The 22431-nt window shown below is 42.1% G+C and overlaps 1 protein-coding gene across 2 annotated transcripts in view; it reads left to right on the top strand.

Annotated features, from left to right (window-relative positions):
• znf407 (zinc finger protein 407) overlaps positions 1-22431 on the top strand; it is a 180618-nt gene that overhangs the window by 44972 nt on the left and 113215 nt on the right. For both annotated transcript variants that reach the window (XM_011473345.4, XM_078932882.1), the window contains exon 5: positions 20573-20647. In XM_011473345.4, coding sequence (XP_011471647.1) covers positions 20573-20647 — 75 coding nt within the window. The remainder of the gene's footprint in view (positions 1-20572; positions 20648-22431) is intronic.

Genomic DNA, 22431 nt, shown 5'->3' on the forward strand with positions numbered 1-22431 from the left:
AATAACGCTTTTTGACAGACAGCGCCTGTTGTTGGTGGACATGGCTGGCAGAGACAGAGTGTGTTTGTTCAAGTATGAGATCATGAGTTACTAAGAGCAGAAGTGGAAGACGGTGAGTCTGTCTTGTCTCTGATTTGCTCCTGTTTTTGAAGATGTTTGGAGGGATCTTCCTTTTGAAGATACATGGAAAAGATTCAAGCTCTTTTGGGCTATTTGGGTGTAAATAAAGCTTTAGTTTATGGGTTCCATTGTACTTCCTTTAGATGGTAGATAAAGTTTTAACTATACCAATGACCGTATAGTCATTAAATCAAAATATCTGAAATCCTAACATTCCAACTGTCTGTTCATAATGTAGTCAGCATTTCCCACAAGTCTTTGCAGCTGTTTTCCAAAGTGTACAAGTGGTTAATCAATATGCACCTTAATAACACGCACTGCACAAACATCTGGAAAATATTCCACCATCAAATCTGCCAGAGGCTCTTAGAGGATTAAACAAAATGTTCTCCCTTCACTTCCCATCATGCCAGACCCAGAATTTGTCCCTAACAGTTTAAATAAAAGAGGACATATTATTTTTAGGAAAATATAAATGATTCAAAGTCTAAACAATCTTTACTAAAAGAAAAATGCAATCAAATCTATGAATACATTTTTTCCTGTTTATTTTATGCAAAAAGATTTTGAAAATTAAAAATAGTTTATGCGGTCCACTTCTATTCATTTCAAATCGCTAGTTTTATATAACCAAACTGAATGTATTCAGAAAACCTGGATAATGTCTTGACTCTGACAGACTGGCGGCCTGTCCAGGGCCCTGCCTCTGCTCAACGGTGGCCAGGTTGGCTCCGGGTTGGCTCCGGGTTGGCTCTGGGTTGGCTCCGGGTTGGCTCCGGGTTGGCTCCGGGTTGGCTCCGGCAGCCCTGTGACTCCATAAGGGATGAAGAAAATGGACAATAAATTGATATTTGATCAGACTGGATGGTTAACTGATTTTGTGAATCAAATCATTATTTTGTCAGTATTTTAGCAGAGATTTCCTGAGACGTTTCTTCTACTTTGGGTTAGCTAATGTTGAGATATAAGACCACTTCAGGCTGTGCTTCTGAAAAATTCAGTGGACTTTTAAAAACAAAACTTTGGATGGAGCAAAGTCACTCTTCTTGTTTTTGTGTCCACACCTACAAGTGTATCTTTTTAAAATGTGTGGTTTTAACCCAACCTTAGTGTGAGAAGCCCTTTCTATTTATCAAATCAACGACTCTGTTTTTTTTGTGTAATTCTTTAAAATCCTTGTTTGTTTGTGAGAGAAAGAGCGCAGTATTCTGGGAACCTCTATCCAGATGTTGCAGACGTGTTTTATCTGCTTTTCACATTTGACTTGACATAACATTTAAAGAAGGTGTCTAATTAAAGATACAAATCGTTGTCATCTGTTTCATAATGAAGAATCATAATGGATTTTAATTTTTTTCTGTGCCATTTGATATTTCACTGTGTCTACAAATTAGCAGAGTTTCCATATTTTAAGGCAGCGCTGTAAACAGGGTCACTTCCCTCACGCTGTTTTTTCATTTCACCCAGGCTGTCAATTACGCTGTGGCAGTGCAGATGCAGTGGAGCTGAGCGGCTGACTGGCTTGTTTCTCTGAAACCTCTGAAATGGGATTTACATTGAGAGCTTGTTGTACGAAGCCTGTCCCACAGTCTGCATATTTTCCCATTGTTTGTGACAGTTGGGTGTACCTGCGACAGGGGGAAGAGCGTCTAGAAGGCAGTCGACTTTGCATTTCAGTGGCTGAGCTCAGGGTCAGGAGCACATCTGGTTTACTGGGAGGTTTGGTGCGTTGCATGTCATTTCTGTGTTTCACACTCGTACTCGCGCACCCACACACACACACACACACACACACTCACAAACCCACTTGTTGCTGTGCAGCCAGAGCTAAAGCAGCCACGGCAGCCGGGCTAGACAAACAGCAGAGCCGGCACACCGATGCACTTCCCACACAAACAAACAAACAAACAAACACACCTGCTGCTCCCGGCAAGTCGCTCTGACAATCAGCCGAAGGAGGGAAGGCAAACAAAACAAACAGTTTAATTTACATGACAGTAACCTGCTGTATATTAGCATGCCATGGCAATGATGGAGCGGAGCTCTGCTGGAAGCAGCAAGTAATGAAAAGTGATGGTCCTATAAGCAAGGCACTGTAAGTACAGGAGGTTCAAGCAGTCAGCGCTAATAGCATATGCTACACACCTCCCAGACACTTCTCATACTGTGTTGAGACAAGCAGAAAGAAAGGACTGCTCCTCCCAAAGTAACACATCCTTTACTGCTGCAGGGGAAAAGTACGCTGTTTAAGAGTGGAGGGGAAATTGTCTGCAAATAAACAACTTTTTATTTAAAAAAAAAACTTTCTATCTTTAAACAGTGAAAAAAAAAGCCTACACTTTGAGCAAAACAGTTCAAATGGAACTTTAATAAGCAATTAACTCCAAGAAGGCACACAGCCTTTTTGGGCCCTCTTTAATTGCTCAGTTCTATATTTCTACTTTGCGAGGACTGTTTTTGCAAACGTGTGTCCTGTTGTGTACTCATGCACTACTCAGGCTGTCGGTGTGCACATGTTCCGTGCATGTTCTCCTAAGATAATAGCCCACTCTCATTGTGTCATGCATTTGTGGTAAAGTTGTTTTTGCATGTGTTATTGTGTGTGTGTGCGTGTTCTGGCTCCAGTGGTCTGCACCTCATGTAAAGAGATAGCATCTTTCCACAACAGATCGATACGGGAATGTTTCTGAAATCCCTGTCCGTCTCTGATTTAACCAGCTAAGTGTGTGTGTGTGTGTGTGTGTGTGTGTGTGCGTGTGTGTGTGAGGAAGCCTCAGACTGACAAGCTCACTTTTGATTTAGTTGTTCGGTTGAACTTTTCTGTTATTATCAGACCCATCGACACATTATCAAGCAGGAAAGACGCTCGGAGATAGAATAAAATACAGATTTGTGTTTTCTGTTTGTGTATCGAGCTCACAAACACCTTCATGAGACCACACACAATCACAGGATCACGCCATCTGCTAAAGACACGTTAGGGCTGGATTCCAAAAAATGAAATGGCCAAATTTCTTTGGTCGTCAGTAAGAAGATGTGATCGGTTTATTGAGGGACTTTTCTGTGAACCTTTTCTTTGCAGTTTTTTCTGTTGGTTTCTAATTTCCAATTTAATTTAATTTTTAAATAAAAGTTATTAACTAAAAATAACTTATAAACAAAGACAGTTGTTGGATGTAAAATGAAGAAAAAAGTCTTGATTTTCTTTGAAGTACTACAAATACTTGAATACTGCAGTAAAAAATTACAAAGCCCCGATATGTCAAACATCCGATTTAAAGTAAACATTGATTAGAATACAAAGAATCATTAACAATGTTAGAGAAGGATGCCATCTCCTTTACAGTGTATGTACTCATAATCATAAAAAGACACATTTGCAACACATGTCACAATAGATTCAATGATTCAAGTCAAGTGGAATGTGATTTGTTGCTTGAAAGAGAGTGGTAAGAAGCACATTTATATAATCCCACTCTTATTAAGTTATTTCTTTTAGATGTTTTTTTTTTGTGCAGATTTATTATAAAGTAACTTGAGTAATCTATATAAGATCAATAGGGGCTAAATATGCTGCCTGTCGTCATGTTTCATCCTGCAGCTCACTCTGAAAGAACAATGATCTTTCTAAGAATTATTAAAGTCCCAAATTCTGTGTTCGCCTGTAAAGTCCACCTCTCATCATCCTTTGATCTAAAAAACAAAAGTTTCCAGTGTTTATTTTTTCATTTTACCATTTTTAGCCAAAATAAAAAAGTAGAAGCTTTTTCTAAGGCATTTTTTGTCTTCCCTCTCAGAACAAACCTTGAACAGTGTAGGTCACTTTTTTGAAACTTTTCTTTTATTATTAAGGCAGTAAATCTGGAATGGCCTATATGCATGTAAACAGGAAGGTTGTCTTCTGTCTTCTAGGTGGCACAGTCAGGATAAAACTCCCCAGAGGCCTGCACAGTGTGTTACTGTGTGTTTACTTCCTCCTCTGTTCCTTTTTGACTGTTTACTTTTTCCTGATAAGAGCATTCAGCCATGCTGTCTGCACACATATTTTGTATGTCTTACTGAGGTAGGTCGCACTCAGTTCAAGGTTACTCTCCAGTCTGGCTCAGATAATTGTCAATAAAATTGATCTTAGCATATATATTTTTTACTTTGCCCATACTTTTCCATTCTCCTCACTTCCTCAGAGACTCTTCCCTTCACTCCCTCACTCCACTCTCTCTGCCAGTGTCCTTCTCTTTTCATCTCAAGCCAGATAAGTCAGCTCGGACTGCCAAGAGCAACGAGTATCACTGCTTGCCCCCCCCCCCCCCCCCCCCCCCCTCCTCTTATGTTCTTCTCACAGTGCACTGAAGCTATGTCGCAATTTCTCAGGGAGTTTTGATGCCTGGATGTCTCCTGTCTGGGCCCATCTCGTCTGAGCCGCAGTGCCGGGCCTATGCGATCTGAACTGCGCTGCCTCGCTGCAGGTCAGCCTTCACGGCCGATTAGTGTCGCAGCGCCACTTTGGTCACAAGTTGTCGGGAGCGCTTATCGTGAAGATCAACAGCGATCAGTCTCGCTGCTGCACTCTCCCTCTCCCTGCCAGAGTCTTCTGCATCTTCCACTCCCCCCTTTTTTTTGCCCTCTCGCCTTTTGGCATTACCCTTCCACCCTCTTTCATGTTTTCTCCTCAAATCACTATGCTTTTATCTCTTCATTGTCATCCTGCCTTCCTCCCACCTTCAGCCATGTTGTTCATCTTTCTGGATCTGACCAATCATCTTGCCGCTCGTGACTCGGAGGAAGCCATTGATGGATTTCTATCCAGCTTCCTACAGTAACTTGTTGGAGGTTTTTCCCCTCCTCTGTTTGCTGTTTAATATATATCCAGTTCCGCAAACACAAATTCAGTTTGTATCAATTTGCTCTCCCCCTCCACATTCGAAAGCCCTCCATCGCCGTCTCTGCACGCCGTCAGGCCTCGTCGGTGGGGAAAGCAGAGACGAGTCATGTTGAGCCTGTCTGTTGGGCTGCTAGTGTCACTTTCTGGAGCTGCTGGTCTCACTGACAGCGCTGGAGGGGCTGCTGGTCCTAGCAGAGTGCAGCCATCACCCAGTGACACGCGCAGTGTCATCGATCCCCTCCGTCTGGTGACATGGCATCCCTGCCTGCCTCGTCTTCCTCTTCGCCTGCCAACGCCCACCCCCGAGCCATTGGCTTTTTCTCTGCCACTCAGCAGCCAGTCACTTCAGTCAGTCACTGACTGTCTCCCAGGACTCCTTAGCAGAAGCTGACCTACATGTGTTTGTGAAAACTGATACTTGGGTTCTTGATCTTAGACTTCAACCTTTTTAAGAAACAACAGTTGGAATATAAAAATAGGACAATGAATTATTAAGCGAGTCGTCTTCGTTGGATGGCTTTAGACCCTGAGGAGAGAACTTTGAGCATAGAAGTTGACGTAAACGCAGATGAGATGATTATTAGTCAGTATTGTGCCTGCATGGACAGCAGAGATAGATGGATAGATGGATAGATCCTGTGTGCACAGCAGAACTAAATATGTGTGTGATTTAATCTGGCCTTGGCGAGTGTGCAGCAGTGACAAATGGATGCTCACCATGAAACCCCCTCATCCAAGAGACAGTATTAGTTTTTGCTTTAATTACCAGCTGCAGTAATGTTTCCTATCCATAACTGTCGTGCTGCTCCAACGCAGCCTGGCAGAGGGGTGAGGGCCTTGTCTTCCCTCTCAGTGGGCCTCCTGTCTCTTCTCCCCTATTCCAATCAGTCCATCCTATCTCCCCTTTTCCTCCCCCTCTCAATACCCTCCTTCCCCCACTGCGCACACCTCATCTTTCATTACAATATTTCAATATTTATGCCTCATCTGAGGAAGTTCAAAGTCACAGTGAGGAGGCATAACTTTCTCCCGCCTTCCTGCCGACAGCGCAGGACCCTGCCCAACGGACAGGCTGTTGGCTCCCCCAGCTGGGCTCCCTTCCATCCTCTGGTCACTGGTGACAGAGAGAAAGTTGAGGGGGGTCCAATCAGTATGCCAAATGCAAATTTGATCTTCTATTTCTTTATACAAATGCCTCAGAAAGTGGACTTTAACCTATTCAATAATGTGTCAAATTGGCGCTGGACGCCTCTCTGTTGCAATCGTCAAATTTGCTCCTTCATGCGTGTCCAAGTTCACAAACTTGATGTTCCAGACGAAGGAGCCACTGTCTAAGATTTCGTTTTCATCACTTCATGGAAGTTTTTTCTAAATATCTCATTTACAATGCTTGTTGAAATGTTGAGAGATCAGGTTTATTTGTTTTGAAGATTTCTACAAAACCATCGGTAATCACCTCTCCATGTATTGGTTCGTGAGATCATTCACGGCAAGGGCTGCGTCCGAATGACGGCGACATTCAGCAACACTTCCATATCTCTGTGACCCAGTGGGACTTGCTGTCCCACTTTAGTCAGAGGCATAGACTGTAAAAACAATGGACAGCTCAATCCCTCCCTTCTTGTGTTCTCATGTTTTCCTGATACGGGCGCCGCCATGTTGAAAGCAGTCGACAGTGATTGGTCCTAGTTGCTATGAGTCATCGTATCGCCATTGCCATAGATCTCTGTTGAATGGTTTTAACATGGCAGCGCTCGTATTGGAAATCAATGATAAAAGGGTTTTGCCTCATTTAGCGAGAGCCGGAGGTTAGGCATTTTCTACAGGTGGCGTAACATCTCTTTTCGTCCATTGTTTTTACAGTCTATGGTCAGAGGACAGACAAAAACAAAAGTAACTAAATGAGAGGAACTTTTTATAATTGTCTTGATAGAAAAAAATTATATGAAATTCAGGAGGAGAACAATCAGATCTCCTCCATGTTTCGCCTCCATGTACTCGCTGATCCTGTCATCAACACGTCATTCGCCAAAGCTGAGTTCCTGACTGGCTGGGTTGATGCGTCTTCTTTACCGTGACGCCAAAAATGCACAGCTGCTGCCAGATCGGCGTGCTGTGCCCAACCCTGAAGCCACACTGCAGGACTTCTGATTGTGTTTGCATGATGACTTAACATTGAAATTGGACACCTACTGACAAATGATTTGGATAAGCACTTCTAGATCCATGTACGTCTTTGTTTTCCTTGTCTGGCATCTGGCTCTAAACTGTACGCCTGGATGGCTCCAATATTGTTCGCCATTTTTGTTGCACCGGTAATGAGCGAAGTACTAATGAACTTCTGTCGCTCTGCAGAAACTACGTATGTCCTAGAAAACAACACAGGTTTTTTGATGTTGACTAAAAATGGCATAATCATAATGCAAAGATCACTGGAAACGCTTTTACGAAAGATCAAAAGATGATCTGACTGGGACTTTAAAGTTCTGTGTCATAAGGACTTTAAAGCAAATTTCAAAAGTTCTCCAGCACAATTAGTAAACAAGTTTTCTCATATAAAGCTTCGCAGAGTTCTAGAAGTCGATCCCCATGAAGGTTCAGTGTCCATAATGGTACTTTTTGTCTTCAGGCCTGACTGACCGCCTCTTTAGAAAGTCCACAACCAGTTTTAATAACTAAACTGTCTGACAAGTCTGTTCTTTGCTGTAAAAATCTCTGACAGCTGCCGTCTGGTAATAGATTAGCCTAATTATAGCGTCTCTGAGTTTCGCCCACATCGTCACAGACTCAGGCTGTCGCTCCAACGGCCATTACAGCCACTGTTCACCACTACCTTCCTCTTAATTTAAGGCAGCGGAAAAAACAAAGCAAGGAAAATAAAAGGCAGAAAGCAAAAAAAAAAAAGAAAGCCAAAAGTAAAAGGTCGTCACCATTTGCATGCGAACCTTCATTAGGATATGCGAATATGCTAAGAAGGTAGGGCTGGCGCTTTGTGATGAATGACCAGCACATTGTAGAACAGGCTGTGATGCAGGCTTTGTCACCCTCATCTGCATAGCACACTTTATTGCCTTTATATATTTCTTTATTTACCTTTTTATGGCATCTCTTTACAATGCATGCTTTTGTTTGCATTTAGTGACTGAAATAGAATTAGATCATTTATTGCCTACAACTGTTAAGTTGTCTGTCCATCATGTGGGAGCATTGATGCTGAAGTCCAAACTCTGTATCAAAATTAGGAAGAATTGGGTTTAAATGGCTTTGTCACCAACATTGTCAGAGGATTTAAGAAACACAATATTTTATTGGATTTTTTTATGCACAACCATCTCTAGCAACTGTTGATGAAAATTCTGGGATCAAAAGAAGACTGGGCGAACCGTTTTGAGTTAATTGCTACGTCCAGATGTCTGAACTTACATCCCCTAAAAACCTTTAAGATTGTTGCAACTCTAAGGGTGAGCAAGAGGAATGCATTATATAGATCTGATGAATCCTGATTTCAGCTGAAAGAGCAGTAGGGAATTGTCAAAATATGCCCTACATTCTTCCTATAATTGGTTTATCAAAAAATTGGGGGTAGTGGTATGATTGGTGTGGTGTGGGTACTGAGTATTGGCTCATTTTGAGCTCTTGGTTTGACCACCATTGACTGTGGAGATTCTCAGTCATCTAGGTCATAGTAAACCGAGGCATCAGTATAAGTCCTGGTGACTCACTGCCAGTTCACTAGAACTGATAAAAGTTCTTGAATGAGAAGTAAAACGTATTCAAGAACAGTCCAGTTGATTTTGAGAAGAAAACGTGCCTTGGTTGACCACTGTGTACCCATTTTCTGACAGCTACTTATAGTAGAATCAGCAACAGCTGGGAGTTTCTGCAATTGTGGCGACTTGCACTTTAACTTAGCATTTACACAACTCATTTAATGGACTCATTGGCTTTTGATGCTTTATCATTTGGATGTTTTTACCCCTAATCAATACAGTCTCCTCCTCGGCCTCCTCAGTGTATTAGCAAGAGCGCTTCCTTCCACTTTGTTCATTTTTTTATTCTTGTTACTTTTAATCTATTCTGTTTTATGAATTGTTATTGTGTTAGCCTATATTTATCTGTCTTTTACATCAAGCACTGTGTGATTTAAAGTATTTTTTTTAAAAGTAGGTCTTCAAATAAAACGATTGGTTGGTTGGTGGTTGGTTGATTAATTGATTGGTTGGTTGCTGGTTGATTGGTTGGTTTCCTACAGCTTGACTGTTTTTGAACTGATAATTCCTGTACAGACAGTTGATATGAACCAAAATGTCAGAGTCGTGTTTCCAACACTTGGATGAACCTCTGCAACAAAGGAGTACCTAATGAGGTTACTGCTGAATTTACCCTTTTGAAAGTTCTGTGAAAACTTTTATATTGTTTTGTTTGATTGTCCTTTTTAAAAAAAAAATGGTGTTTGCAATTGCATGTATGTACGTGTCCACCAGGCCCCGGTGCAGACATTTGAACTGAGGAGTTGCACGTTTGTTATACAGATCAACTTGAAGAGCACCAGCAGTTGGAGAACGGCCGGCACGAGTTTGAGTGAAACCTTGCTCCACTCTAGAGTAAATTTTTCCTTTTTTGTAAGGGGGTGCCAATAAGATGGCTGACAAGTCTCAGGGAGAGTGTCCTCTTCAATCTTCATTGTTGCCAGGGCAGCAGATGGTGAATGCCAACACAATGGCAGGGGAAGCCAAACACAGACATTCTTTGAGTGTGATAACTTTGAGTGGAAGACATCACCAACTTTAGCGGTGGGTTGTGTAAATTCTGAGGCTGTGCTCTCCATCACTCTTCAGAAAGTTCATCGTTTCTTTGCCATTTCAGTCCACTGACGCCAAACTGAACCTCAAAAGGAAACCTGATAAGGTGATTTGTCTCGCCCTTGCGGTTCAACTTATCATATCCAGAAAATGGGCACCTCCAGTTTCAGCAGTCTTTCCTCTCCTTCAACAGTTCTGGTCTTTGGAACTAATAAGTCATTCTTTGATGAGATGGCTGAATATTGGAGTCGAAGCGGTTTATTTTGCTCCTTTGGAGTGTGACCTTAGCCGCCCTTCAGAGAAGAGCGGGGATAATGAGAGTGGTAGCCGGCAGAACGACAGGACTGACAGCCTAGCTACGCCCTTCACTCAGCCGGCTGAGGAAAAACGTCAATATGGAGGCCTTATGTTTTATGGATTATCTGCTTTCACAAAACTATAGTTGGAGAAATGCAACTCTCCCTTGTCATGTTGCTTCAGTTCTTTTTAATACGTCAAACCACTCACCAAAACAACACCGGCTGAAATTAAAGGCTGTCTTCTTTGTTTTTTAGCTCCTGCTCTAGTTTTTTAGCATAGCTCAGGTCTGATGGCACTGAGCTGGTGGTCCCTTTTACCAGGATCCATTTTTTCTACCTTCCTCTGGCGAGCATTCTTTCGAAGTTTCTGCTTATGTATGTGTGTGTGGAGACATGTATTCTAACATGCTGTGATATGTCTGTGGAGGATTGATGCATTATAGACCTCCTGCTTCCAGATTCTTTATACATTTTGGTTTAGATTGTTCATTTTCATTTTTTTTTCACTCCTTTTTTGTCTTTTCTTATTGGACCGGTCTTTCTTCTCTATGTTCTTCATCCGTTTAATTTGTTCTCTGAGGACGAGTAGATAGATAATGTGGTAAACAGACTGAATAAATCATGTATCTCATTTTTTTAGTATGGGGTATCAGGGCTACAGTGTTTTTTTTTTTTTTTTTTGTTATCCCCCAAGGCGCAGTCTTGCTTTTGTAAACGTACCCAAGTGCAAGCCTGTTACACGCAGTTTAATCCGCCTGCTGGGGGGGAGAAAGGTTGAGGGGGTAGAGTGGTGGAGATGGGCTCCAACATGGTTTCTGGTTCTTGAAGGAGCTTGGAGGGTGCAGAGCTTGTAGGGGTCTTCCCCTGAATTAGTTCTTTAACAGGAGAGCAGGCGTTTCTTTCACAATGAAGGCAGTTTGATGCATGTGTGTGTGTGTGTCGGTGGGTGGGGTGGGGGTCAGAAGGACACAGGACGGTCAGGATCTCAGTGACATCACATTAACTTAATGATTACAGTTACAGCAGCTTTTGGGATTTAATGTTTTCACATGAAACAACCTTTCGAACGACAGTTAATAGACTATTATAATTTTCAATTGAAAAATTGAATTAAATGAATATTTCTAAGTATTTGTGTAAATTTCCAGTCAACATTTGATTAACTCGTTGGTCTTTCACTCTGAGTTTAGAGCCAAAAAGGAGAAAACTGAATGTCTACTAATGCAGACATCCAAGCAAATTCATTTGAATTTCAACAGTTATCGAAATCCTTTAAACATATTCTTTATTATGTTGGATTTATTTTCTTTCCAAGATGTCTATATTCTTAAGTCTTTCTTATTCAATCTGTGCTCTGTAAAAGTAGAGAATTAATAAAATTCACATTTTTGCCTTAAATAGCACTGAAATGTTTGAGTTTTAAACGATTCCCTTATAAAAATGCACTTTGATATCCGCTGATCTCTTAAAATTAAACAGGAACATTTTTTAACATTAAAATTTTCATTTGTCCTTTAAAGTCAATGAAGAACCAGTACTTAATTAAAGGAAGGACCCGAGCCAAAATATTAAAATCTTTTTTTTAACTTTTCAAAAAAATGCAAATGATACAACGGTCTGTCTTTGCACCAACTGATTTCTTATCCCTTTCTAAATTCTTTGCCGTTCTCCTAAATCGACACCCAAATAGGCAGCAGGAGAAGAACCAGGGATGCAGGGTATCAAAGGGGTTCTGGACTTTGGATACATTTGGTAAAACTTGAGGTAAACAATCTCTAAACTTTTTTAAATTGTTAGATATAATATTTTGATGCATTGTACTTCCTATCTCTTTCTTTCTTTTTTTTAGCTCATCTATGCTTGATGTTGTTTTTGACATTACTGTCATACAATTAAAAAATATATATTTTTAACTTGTTCTCATCAGTCTTAAAAATGTTTTAGGAAATAAAAAAGATTAAAAACAAACAAACAAAAAAAATCAAAATCACATATGAAACAAAGTTTAAGCAACAATTCTGAAGAGGGAAAAAGTGGCACTAAAAGTTATAGGAAATACATTTAACATGCATGGATTATATTACAAATATTACACATTCAGACACTTTACATTCATAAACAATTAACCACTTTTTAGTTTTTATCCCTAAAAGCTGCCAGGGGAAACTTGTGAATGAAAATCTCTGCTTTACTTTTACTTCAAACCAAGACTTCAAGATTAGCTTTCAGAGACTTCAGCTCATCTCACTTAAGTGCTGCATGTTTTAGTGAAATACAATATGGTTTGAGACAGATTTTGATTAATAATATTGGAAGCAAGCGCAGCACAAAATGAGCTCTTTATGCTTTTGTTTCGCCCCCTCCCCACTTGCCCCACACATACCTGAAGAGCCCATGAAAACAGATGGAAACCTGCATTACAAATTACTGCACATCATAGAAATTGTGCAGCAAGCTTTTTAAAATACCAGTGCTGCCAGAGAGGCGCTTTGTAATTTATCCCTTCACGGCTGTTAGCTGCAGCGCGCAACGGTGATTTATTTGGTTTAAGAGAAGTTTTGTTTAGAGAGATAATGAGCAGGACTTCTCTTTAATGATTTAACACGCACGCTGGAAGGGAGGAGGGGGGGGGAGCACATATATTTTTCATATCTTTAACTGCACTGCAGAGAGGAGAAACTGGAAAGATGCATTAGCAGGAGAAGCTAACAGCTCCTAACAACCGGCGTTTCTTGATTCATTTTGTTTTCTTGTGAAATGACTTCTTCACCTCTTTTTGCAACACCTAATTATTTTAGCATGTTATGTGTTTTACTCCAACCGTTTTTTTAAGGCGGTGCTGCGTCCTCACAGCGTTGCTCCCCTTTTCCTTTTTTTCTTCTTCTGATCTTTAAAAGTGGATCACATTTGTGCTGATGCCACACAATGAGCCGGCTTTTTCGCGGCGTGTTTGGGAAAAGTGCTTCTGCAACAGCCTCTTACCTTGTTCTTTTCCCACCTCCCTTTTCATCTTGACACCCAAACACAAGTATTATTCTCTCTTGTTCAGCATTTTCAAGTTTCTCTGCTCACTTAGGATTTCAGTCCCAAATTAAAGCAGTTAATTAGAAAATATAATGAAGCTAAGTAGCATAATATGCAAACAGTTCTCTGACGCTCTGGGCTGGGGGGCTTCGTAAAGCTGAAAGTGCCATCGGTGCATAACGATGATGATATCAATAATAGATGACTTCATCAATCGCTGTTCTCTTGAAGATGGAAATGCGCTGTTGGGAAGAAACAGAATTTTTATTTTTCATTATTCTAATTTTTTTTGCCCCCTCCCTCTCCTCTCCTTCCTGTGGCTGGAACAGGCGTGTTTCATCTCCCATTAGGGTGTGCTCTGCATAAGTGCAGGTGGAACTTGCTCTCCTTCCAAATGATCCTTTAATGGAACAGTGTGCACTGGAGCCGGGAACTCTATGGGGCGCTGCCACTGTCGATGAGAACTTCGCCTCAATCAATCCGTCAAGCCCCATCACCTGCCTCAGCAGATGATCCAAAAACCCCTTCGGAGAAGCAAAGTGAGCTTTTTATGCACCTCCTCAAAGACTAAAGGACACATGCACACGAGCGGTGGCATCATTAGTGAGGGCTGTCTGTTTCACTGAAGGCCTTGACGTTGATCCGTCGTCAGACAAACACTTTGCTTCTCTTCATGTTAGCAGGATCTTACAATAGATCAATTGATTGATTTATTTTGGGGTTTTTGGCACACAAATGTAAGCCTAAAATTGCATTCCTTCATTTTTGTTTATTCAGATTGTTGTGAAGCTGAGCTGGCATCTGGATCTAAACTGTACGGCTGGATAGCTCCTATATTGCTCGCCATTTTTGTTGCATCGGTAATGTCTGAGTTGGGGGTGGGAGGGGCTGTAAGCCAGCAGAAGAGAGTGTAAACAGAGGAATGATGGGAGGTGAAGTCAGTCTCACACAACTCAGAGGTCAATTTCTGATGAACTCCTGCTGCTCTGCAGAAACTATCTTCTGGAAAACTACACAAGTTTTTTGATTTGGCCTAAAAACAGCCTCATCATAATCCAAAGACCACTGGGATGATCGGAGTGGGACTTTAAATTGTTCCTCTGAGCCCAAGTGGTAATGATGCAAAGATGGCCTCCTGCTAGCGGCGAAGCTATGAGGGGAAGGGGGGCAGCTGTCCCTCCAGCTAAACGCCCCCCCCCCCCCCCCCCCCCCCCCAACACACACACACAAACTTCCCACTCAATTAATGAGTCAATATTAGTGTTACTATTGACAAAGATTTGACAATTATCACCACAAGCTTCTTTAAGCAATGCAAAAACAACAGAAGCCATATTCAAAATGAAATCTTGAGCCCCTCAAGTTAAGAGCTACGCCCCTGTATTGTGTCTGCTGGTCCCTCTGAGCCGTCAGCAGCCTGGCGGGGGCCACAATCTGTGCTGTGTCCTCGCTATGGCAAGAGGAATCTCTGATGAAATCGTATCAATAATAACTCAGTAATAAACAAGTTTGAACTACCTATTTTTGATCCTTTCATTTGCAAAAACCTTCCACTCTGCTGTTGTCATCTGTGAGTCTTGGTCCCCCCCCCCCATATAAAATGCTCTAGCTCTGCCCCTGCTTGCTGCTTCAGTCCAGGCCATCTCAACTCCTGGTGCATCTTTAGGTCTGGTATTTAGAGCCCTCAGTTTCCACATGAGCAAATTTTACTCTGGATTTACAGTAGCCCCCCCCCCCACTGCCACCCCACCCAACGCATTGCCGGAGGCTGGCTAATATAACACCCAGAAGCCTTCCTTTCTCCATCCTCGTTGGTGACGTCTTCCTGATAGAAAAGCAGCTGCTCTGTCTGTCAATAGATGTCTTATCTCTCCACGTTTTGTTCCTGTCTGTTTATCTGTCTGTCTGACACGTCGGCAGCTGTCTCGGCGCTCCAGGGTTGCTGTCAGCCAAGTGTTGCTTTCTGTTCTTCTGTCAGTTCACCTGCCTGTCACACTGTCTCAGATTAGACATGTCAACTCACTTCCAGCTTTTCCACTTCTTCAGGATGACTTTGAGAGAAAAACAAACAAACAATCAAGGAAGACACTTGTAATGTTTACTGTGAAGAGCGAATTAGTTATGACAATGTGAAATGTTCCCTTTCATTTTATGGATTTTCTTCTTTGGTGTTAAATTTAGCATTTGGGTTCACATTATAAGTACTTTAATATGATCTGTGTTTGTTCAACAACATCAGAGAATGGTGATGCCGAGCCTTTTCATTGATCCTAGCATCTAAATATAGAAATATACTTATTATTTAAGTCCAACGCTGACAAACGGGGGAAGCAGAGAATGGAATTGCAGAGGGCAGGTAGAGACTGACAGAAATGTGGATAGACTCACCTGAACACCAGAGATGGAGGTGTTGTTCTGAAGGGAGGGGGGTGGAAGATGGAAGTAAGGGGAGATGAAGGGGGTGGGTGGGAATATGCAGAGGGGAGCTACCTGCTGCTGATGGAAGTCAGAGTCAGTGAAGGATGGAGGGCAATCCAGCTGTGACATTAAAGCAGCAGGTGGGGGCCATCATTAGAGGGGGCACAGGAGGCTAGATGAGCCCCCACACACCAGCCATGTCTTTGGGGCTGAGTGGACCTTCTGACTGTGTGTGTGCACTCATCCACACATCACACAGGAAAACAGTTCCACAACTTCTGAGCTCGTCCTCCAGCACTATCATTTGCTGCTTCACTTTCTATCAGAGGTTTCTCTAAAGTGGTGGGGGCTGGACGCTCTGGTTTGTCTGGCAGCTACCTCCTTTTAGACATCTGTTGTGAAAGTGCCGGGCGGATGTTTGTTTGGTTTGAGGTAAAAAACGCTTTTTTTCTCATCAGCTTTCATGTTAGGAACCCACCAGGAAACAAAATGATACCACTTAACCTGCTAATCTCATTCTTTGTGGTGGGTAGCGACAGTCCTGGATAAACACTGTGTTCAGGGTGTTCTGTGTGGCACATGACCAGTGTCTATTTACACGCTTATGAGTTTCTATAATTATGAGTTTTTGACTTTTGTTCGATTTAAATATGCACTTTTTTTGTCTGTGAGCTGATAACTTTGTCTTCTTTCAGTCGTTCCCCCTATGGGAGTAAGTCAAGTCAAGAGATTCTTCACTATCGTGTTTCTTAAAGACCCACTCTGATGAAAAATGTGTTTTTTGGGTGTTTTTAACGTGTTCTTGTGGCATTTTCTCATGATGGAGGACATGAACTAAGAAAATCAGGCTTAGAATGTATATCAGAGTATTTCTGTATTCAAATGATTTTGAACTGCAGGAGCAGATGACAAAATGCTGTTTGAAAAAGAGCTTGTTTGTGACCTAGAAAATACGCTTTGGTGGCCACAAGCTTCCTGCTCCAAGCTCTCAGCAACAGGGAGGGTAAGAGGGGGCGGGGTTACCCTGTAACAAGCTCCGCCCTCAACTCTGAGGTTAATGTCCAAGGAACTACTGTCACTCTGCAGAAACTAAGTCCTAGAAAACAACAGTTTTTTTGTTTGTCATGGTTAAAAACGGCATGATTGTAATTAATATGAAGATCACAGGGGGTGCTTTAAAAAAAGATGAAAGATGATTGGGGTGGGACTTCAAGACTGCAGGACTGTGGCAGAACTTGGTTTAGTGTTGACTGCTCAACAGTCATAGAGGATCAATGGATACAACTCTGAGCCAGAAACGACACAAATAACTTCAGAAAGCTGGTTACGCACAACTTGTTTGACCCACCTCTGGCATGCTTCATGCACCGGCTGATGGGCTTCCACAATTTGGGGGTGTGGCATGATGGCGTGCCTAAGCCAAACCTCGCTTCAGGCTTCTTCTTAGATCTCCCATCGCTTCTGCATCTTTAGATGGGTCTATCCAGGAACACCATTAGGCAAATAAAGTTGTTTGTATCAAATATTGACATGGTATCTCTTCATCATCAGGCGTGCGGGAGGGAAGAAAAAGAGAAAGATTGTAACTGTGGGTAATTGAGCCATGTCTCCCCTGCTTATCGGTAAAGCTCCGGCACGTCACGGACCTAACGAGCTGTGGCGCGCCGATTAGTCTGAAGGGAAAGTCGAACGTGAAACACCAGAGCCTCCGTCTTTCTTTTCCCTTTTCTTTCTTCCTTTTTTTCATATCTGCAATGGATATTATGAGCCTCCCCGGAGGGCAGAGGCACAGCCTTATTAGTTCAATTCATGAGGGAAAAGAGAATTGATATGGATGAATGGCATGTTAGAGGATCCCTTTGTTACAATAACCATCCAGGCTGACGGCTTAGGTTGGCGATGAAGCTCAAGGCGGCAGGGCAGCAAACTGAAGCCCTGACCTGGATGTACACATACCAAGGGCGGCGGCCTGATCACACTCAAACAAACACTTTGGTCCCGTTAGCATGTTAATACTTTTTTTTTGCTGGTCTGCAAATGAAGATCAGGAACTTTTAGAGAAACATTTATCAGTCATATTATATCAAGTGTCAGATAATCCCAACGTGTGATCAGCCCCTCCGTTCTCTGTGAGTTTCTAGTCTTCCTTCTGTGCGTGGCTGTTCAGAGCTGCTGTTGTTGTGCATGTTTGTGAATAATAACCCTGCATTGTGCATGCGTGCATCTGCGTGTGCGCACAGCCCCCTTTTCTGGCTGTCTCCACGGGGCATTAACCAGCTCGCACCGGTGCCACTCCGAAAGTAATCCGGTCTAAAAAAGAGCAGAAAAAATAGTGAGATAACAATCTCACAACATGCCAGTTTGATTTGTACCCTTTGCTATCAAAGAATGCTAATTAAAATCATATTTTGCATAAGTCTTGTCTTTCATCCACATATGCAAATTGCCCCTGTTGCCTTTCAGCACTCTGTAATTAGGTTTATGAAGGACAGCTGTAATACATAATTAACAGAAATGTTTGCAAGCTCTTCTCCCTCCCTTTTTCCTGCACGTCTAAACACGACTTGAACAAGCGAAAGTGTTCCAGGGTTTTGTTTTCCACTCAAACATATTGAGAAGTTGTTTCACAAAAACCCAAATGATGCTGTTTGTTATTTGTGGAAGGCGGTGTCAGTCAGTCGAGCGAAGGAGCTCAGCATTCTGATCTCTCCATCCTCTCTGATTGGAATGTACATGATTTAGTCGTCCGCTTGCTCCCAGTTTAACTCCGAGGCAGCTTTCTGGACGGCTGGATGAGTTGAGTTGGAGTGGATTGAGAAAAATCTGGAATGATGGTAATGAGGCAAAGCACTGGAACGCGCTTGAATATTTATATGTTGGTGCAAGTCGGCCTGAGGGTCGTCGATGTCAGGCGGGACTTGGGGGCCGCGAGGGGATGAAGGAAACAGACATGTGTGTGTCCGGGCGTCAGGGGGGCCGGCTGTGAAAAGAGGAGGACAACAGCTGACATTCCGACATAAATGGTGCAATAATTAGCTTCATAAAAGACGGACTGAGTGAGAACGAAGGCTTCGGGAGAGCTCACATGGGTTTGCATGAGAACAAGTCAAGAAGTGTTCACTTTGGAAAAGAAAAGAAACGACAAAGACCAGAGAAGGAGGAGAGGAAGGGCCAGCTCTGATTAGGTTCGTGCAGCGACAGTGCCAATGCACGTGGGTTCAACTCCCTCCAACTCTTTCATGTAGCTTCCTCTTCGGTTCCAAGATGTGGTCCCTGTCTCTCAGTTGCACCATAATGGGAAGTGATGGGTGCTAAATGAAAAGGCCAGGGGATGAAAACACTGGTGTAGCTGCACGGACGTCAGAGTAGTTAGTCCTGTCATGCATTCATTATGTTTTCAGATGTTGTTTTGGAGACACGGCAAACTCTGAAGCTTCCACAGATCCAGAACAATGTGGTCACAACAAAGCAATGCTTTGAATATGGCGGATTTTTGTAAGACTTTATCTACGCTGCTGCTTTGTGTATTGCTGGTACATGTTTTTTCAAATACCTGAATATTTGGATGTAGGCCTCTGCAGAATATCAGGGATACTTTGCTGATTGTTTCATGTAATGAAACATTTTTGAAGTTGTGTTTCACAAATGCTTTCTTCCTTCCTTCTCCAGTCTTTTGCATAAAGGAGAAATCGTTTGACTCCAGATCTTCCTCATAATAGATTATACATTTTTTTATGAAATGCGAATAGAAACTGACAGACAATTGGTTCTTACACAGTTCCGTTCTTTTGTCGTGTACAGCGTTCCCTCGCTGTTGTACTTCACCTTTTGTGGTCTCTGTTTTGCAGATATTTTTAATTGCAATTTTGCTTTTTTTTTTCTGCAGTGCACTTTATTCTGAGTCCTGATTGGCTGTTGACCTTGTCAAGCCATCAATCTTATCCGTGCTGTGTCTCCTGTCCGGACATTTTTGCATACGTTCTCAACCTCGTGCAGATCTTTGTTTTCATCCAATAATAATGGACTTTATTTTCTGTTAAATTGTAAACTTTAAGAGTTAAACCAAAGAGAGAAAATATGAAAATGTTCATTTCTGTCTGAAAAAAGGGTATGAAGTGTGAGGGGTTCACAGCCTTAAAACATCTGTATTCCTGCTAACGGGTTATTTTTAAAACGTAACTCTTGCGGTAAATGATGGAACATTGTATTTTTCATCACAGATTTTACCTCCATGCTTGGGTTGCAGTTATCCCTGTTGCTGATTAGCTGGAAACAGTGGTTTTCAGTTTTTGACAAGGAAGGTAGTAAAGCACTATATATGCACCATTTACCGTTAGAGTTTTTGATTGAAAGCCGGTGACAGACAGGAAGGGATGGTTGGGAAACCAGCTGGTAGTGGATCTCTGGTACCACGACTGTAGAAATGCCCCATAGTATTGGCAAAAATGTTGATTTTCTTCAAGAAAACATTTGTCCTGTGATATTCTGTAAGTCAACAGATCCTCCTTGCTAATCACCATAACATCTCATAGGTTAAGGTTAGCCTTCTTTTATGTCGATGGCTGTGGTGCAGAGGTCAAGCAGTTGACCTCTGAGTGGAAGGTCGCAGATTTGGTTCCCCACTTGCCCGCCCATGTGTCAAAGTGTCCTTGGGCAAGACATTGAAGCTCACGTTGCTGTTGGTAGTTAGCTAATGTTAGCCACCATCAGTGTGTAAATGTGTGTGTTGTGTGTGTGTGTGTGTGTGATTAGGACTGTGACTGTTAAGTCCTTTGGGCCTTTTAAGAAGGTAGTAAAGCCCTATATAAGTATATGCCTCTTACCAATTGTCATTTACCATACCACAAAGCACAAGCTAAGTCAGGTCTATGGAGACTCTTGGTTCTTAATCTGGTTAAATATTGCAGAGTGGAGCTCTTGATTTGGCAGACAAGCATCTTTTTTAGACTTTCCACACGTGTGTGTAGCATTGATCACAGGTTTGAATGCATCACCTCTTTCACTCATCTGCTCCTTTTGTTTTATAGATGGGCTTTTGTGATGAAGAAACATCTCAGCACCCACCTGCTGGGGAAACACGGAGTCGGCCAGCGTAAAGAAAGGTAAATCCAACACATGCAAGTGCATTCTTTCTGATCTGTAATCTGCAGTCCAGGCTGGGCCTGCTTTCTGTCGTGTTTTCAGCACATACAAAAGACGTTTTTGTTTGTTTCTGAGTTTCAGTTAAGGAACTTTATCTGCCAAACAGAAGAGCCTTTTAAAGTAATTTCTGCAACCTGACTGACATGTTTAAGGCGAGTGATTCAAGTCTGGAAGATGACTGCATCAAGTCTTTGCAGACCTTTTAAGCCAACGATCCCCATTTTTAAAATATCCAGTTAGAAAAACTTCAAGATCCTTTAATCGGCTTTCACTTCTTCTGTCTGATTCATCCCATTTTCTGACAAACTTTATTTTGCTTTCGTCCTCATTTTTAATGCTTTCGCTCTTCTGTTTGGGATGACTCGGGTTTCTTTTACCGTGCGACTGTATGAGTGTCTGCAGTTCTGTGTGCTCAGCCCTGTCTGTCAGCAGCAGAGCCCTGCTGTCAGTCTGCGAGTGTTTGTGTGTGAAAGATGAGCAGATGAAGTTGTGAAGGCCCCCCCTCAACCCTGACAAGCCAAAATGAGACGTTAAACACCCGTCAATCTGTCAAGCCAGTCGCTGAAATAGAAGCAGACCTGCTTTTTCATGGCTCCACAGGCAGATTGATGCTTTTGACAACATGCTGGATTAGATGTGACAACTGGCTTCAGATAGAGAATCAAGCAGCCCAGCCAGATACCTTTCCATCTCTCCAGCATCAACTAAATTCCTACTGTCAGCTGCTCATCTGCATCAGATGAAAACAAATCCTGGCGTCCTCAGCTGCCTGATGTCTTTGTCATTTTTGGTTTTGTTCTGCAACCTTTGTGTATCCACAGACTTTGACAGCTTCATCTTTTTCTGCGCTGACTTCATTTTCCATTGACTCAAAAGAGTATTTGAGGTTTGAGTAACACACCAGTATGACCCATTCACTGTTGAAACTAACAGAAGAATAGTCAGCCTGACCTTGGATTAACAGGAAGAACCTAGATAGAGTGGTCTTTCCTCACATACAGCTCTTACCTGTGGCATAAAGGAACAGAAGCACTGAGACTCAGATTGCAGCATTGCAGCTGCTTCAATTTTAGAGATAATCAAAGGTAGTCATTATATTTGAGTTTATTTAGGGAAAAAACATTTACTGTATATGGACTGAGTGACCGCTTCCCCTGGCATTCCAAACAGGAAGTACTTCTATTAAGAAATCAACAGCTTTGTATTTTTCAAAATAACCATTCTTGTGCCGCTACATTTTTCAGAATATTCCTGATAACCCTTTTTTTCATGATATTTTTTCTTTATTGCAAGTTATTCAAGTTATAAACTGACCAATCAGATGCCTCAATAAAAGTTTGTAATGCCTGCTGGCCTCCCACATTCAAAACATTTGACCGATCCCAGTTCACTGATGACGTTTGGCTCCAACTTGGTGACGTTTATATTGTGAAAAGAAATGTGACTGGATTGACATCATTTTTGGTGGGGCTGGATGGATTGAGTTGGAGTGGAGCCATTTTTTATGGGAGATAAAATGTGTTTAGTTCTCTTTTACAGTCATTGGGAAAAAAAACTGAAGAGGGTTTTGAACTGAAAAATCTATGCTGATGGTCACGATGGTTAAATGAAGCATCAGTTGGGAGAGAAAGTTCACATCTTGCCAGATGATGAAGGTAAAGTTTGTTTTAAAAAAGCCAGCGCATTGATACAGAACATTTAAGGTTTGTGACCGGAACTTCTTTTTTAGACGTGCTGTAATCAC

Source organism: Oryzias latipes, chromosome 16 (assembly GCF_053564925.1).
Source record: "Oryzias latipes strain Hd-rR chromosome 16, Olatipes_Hd-rR_3.1".
NCBI classification, from domain to species: domain Eukaryota; kingdom Metazoa; phylum Chordata; class Actinopteri; order Beloniformes; family Adrianichthyidae; genus Oryzias; species Oryzias latipes.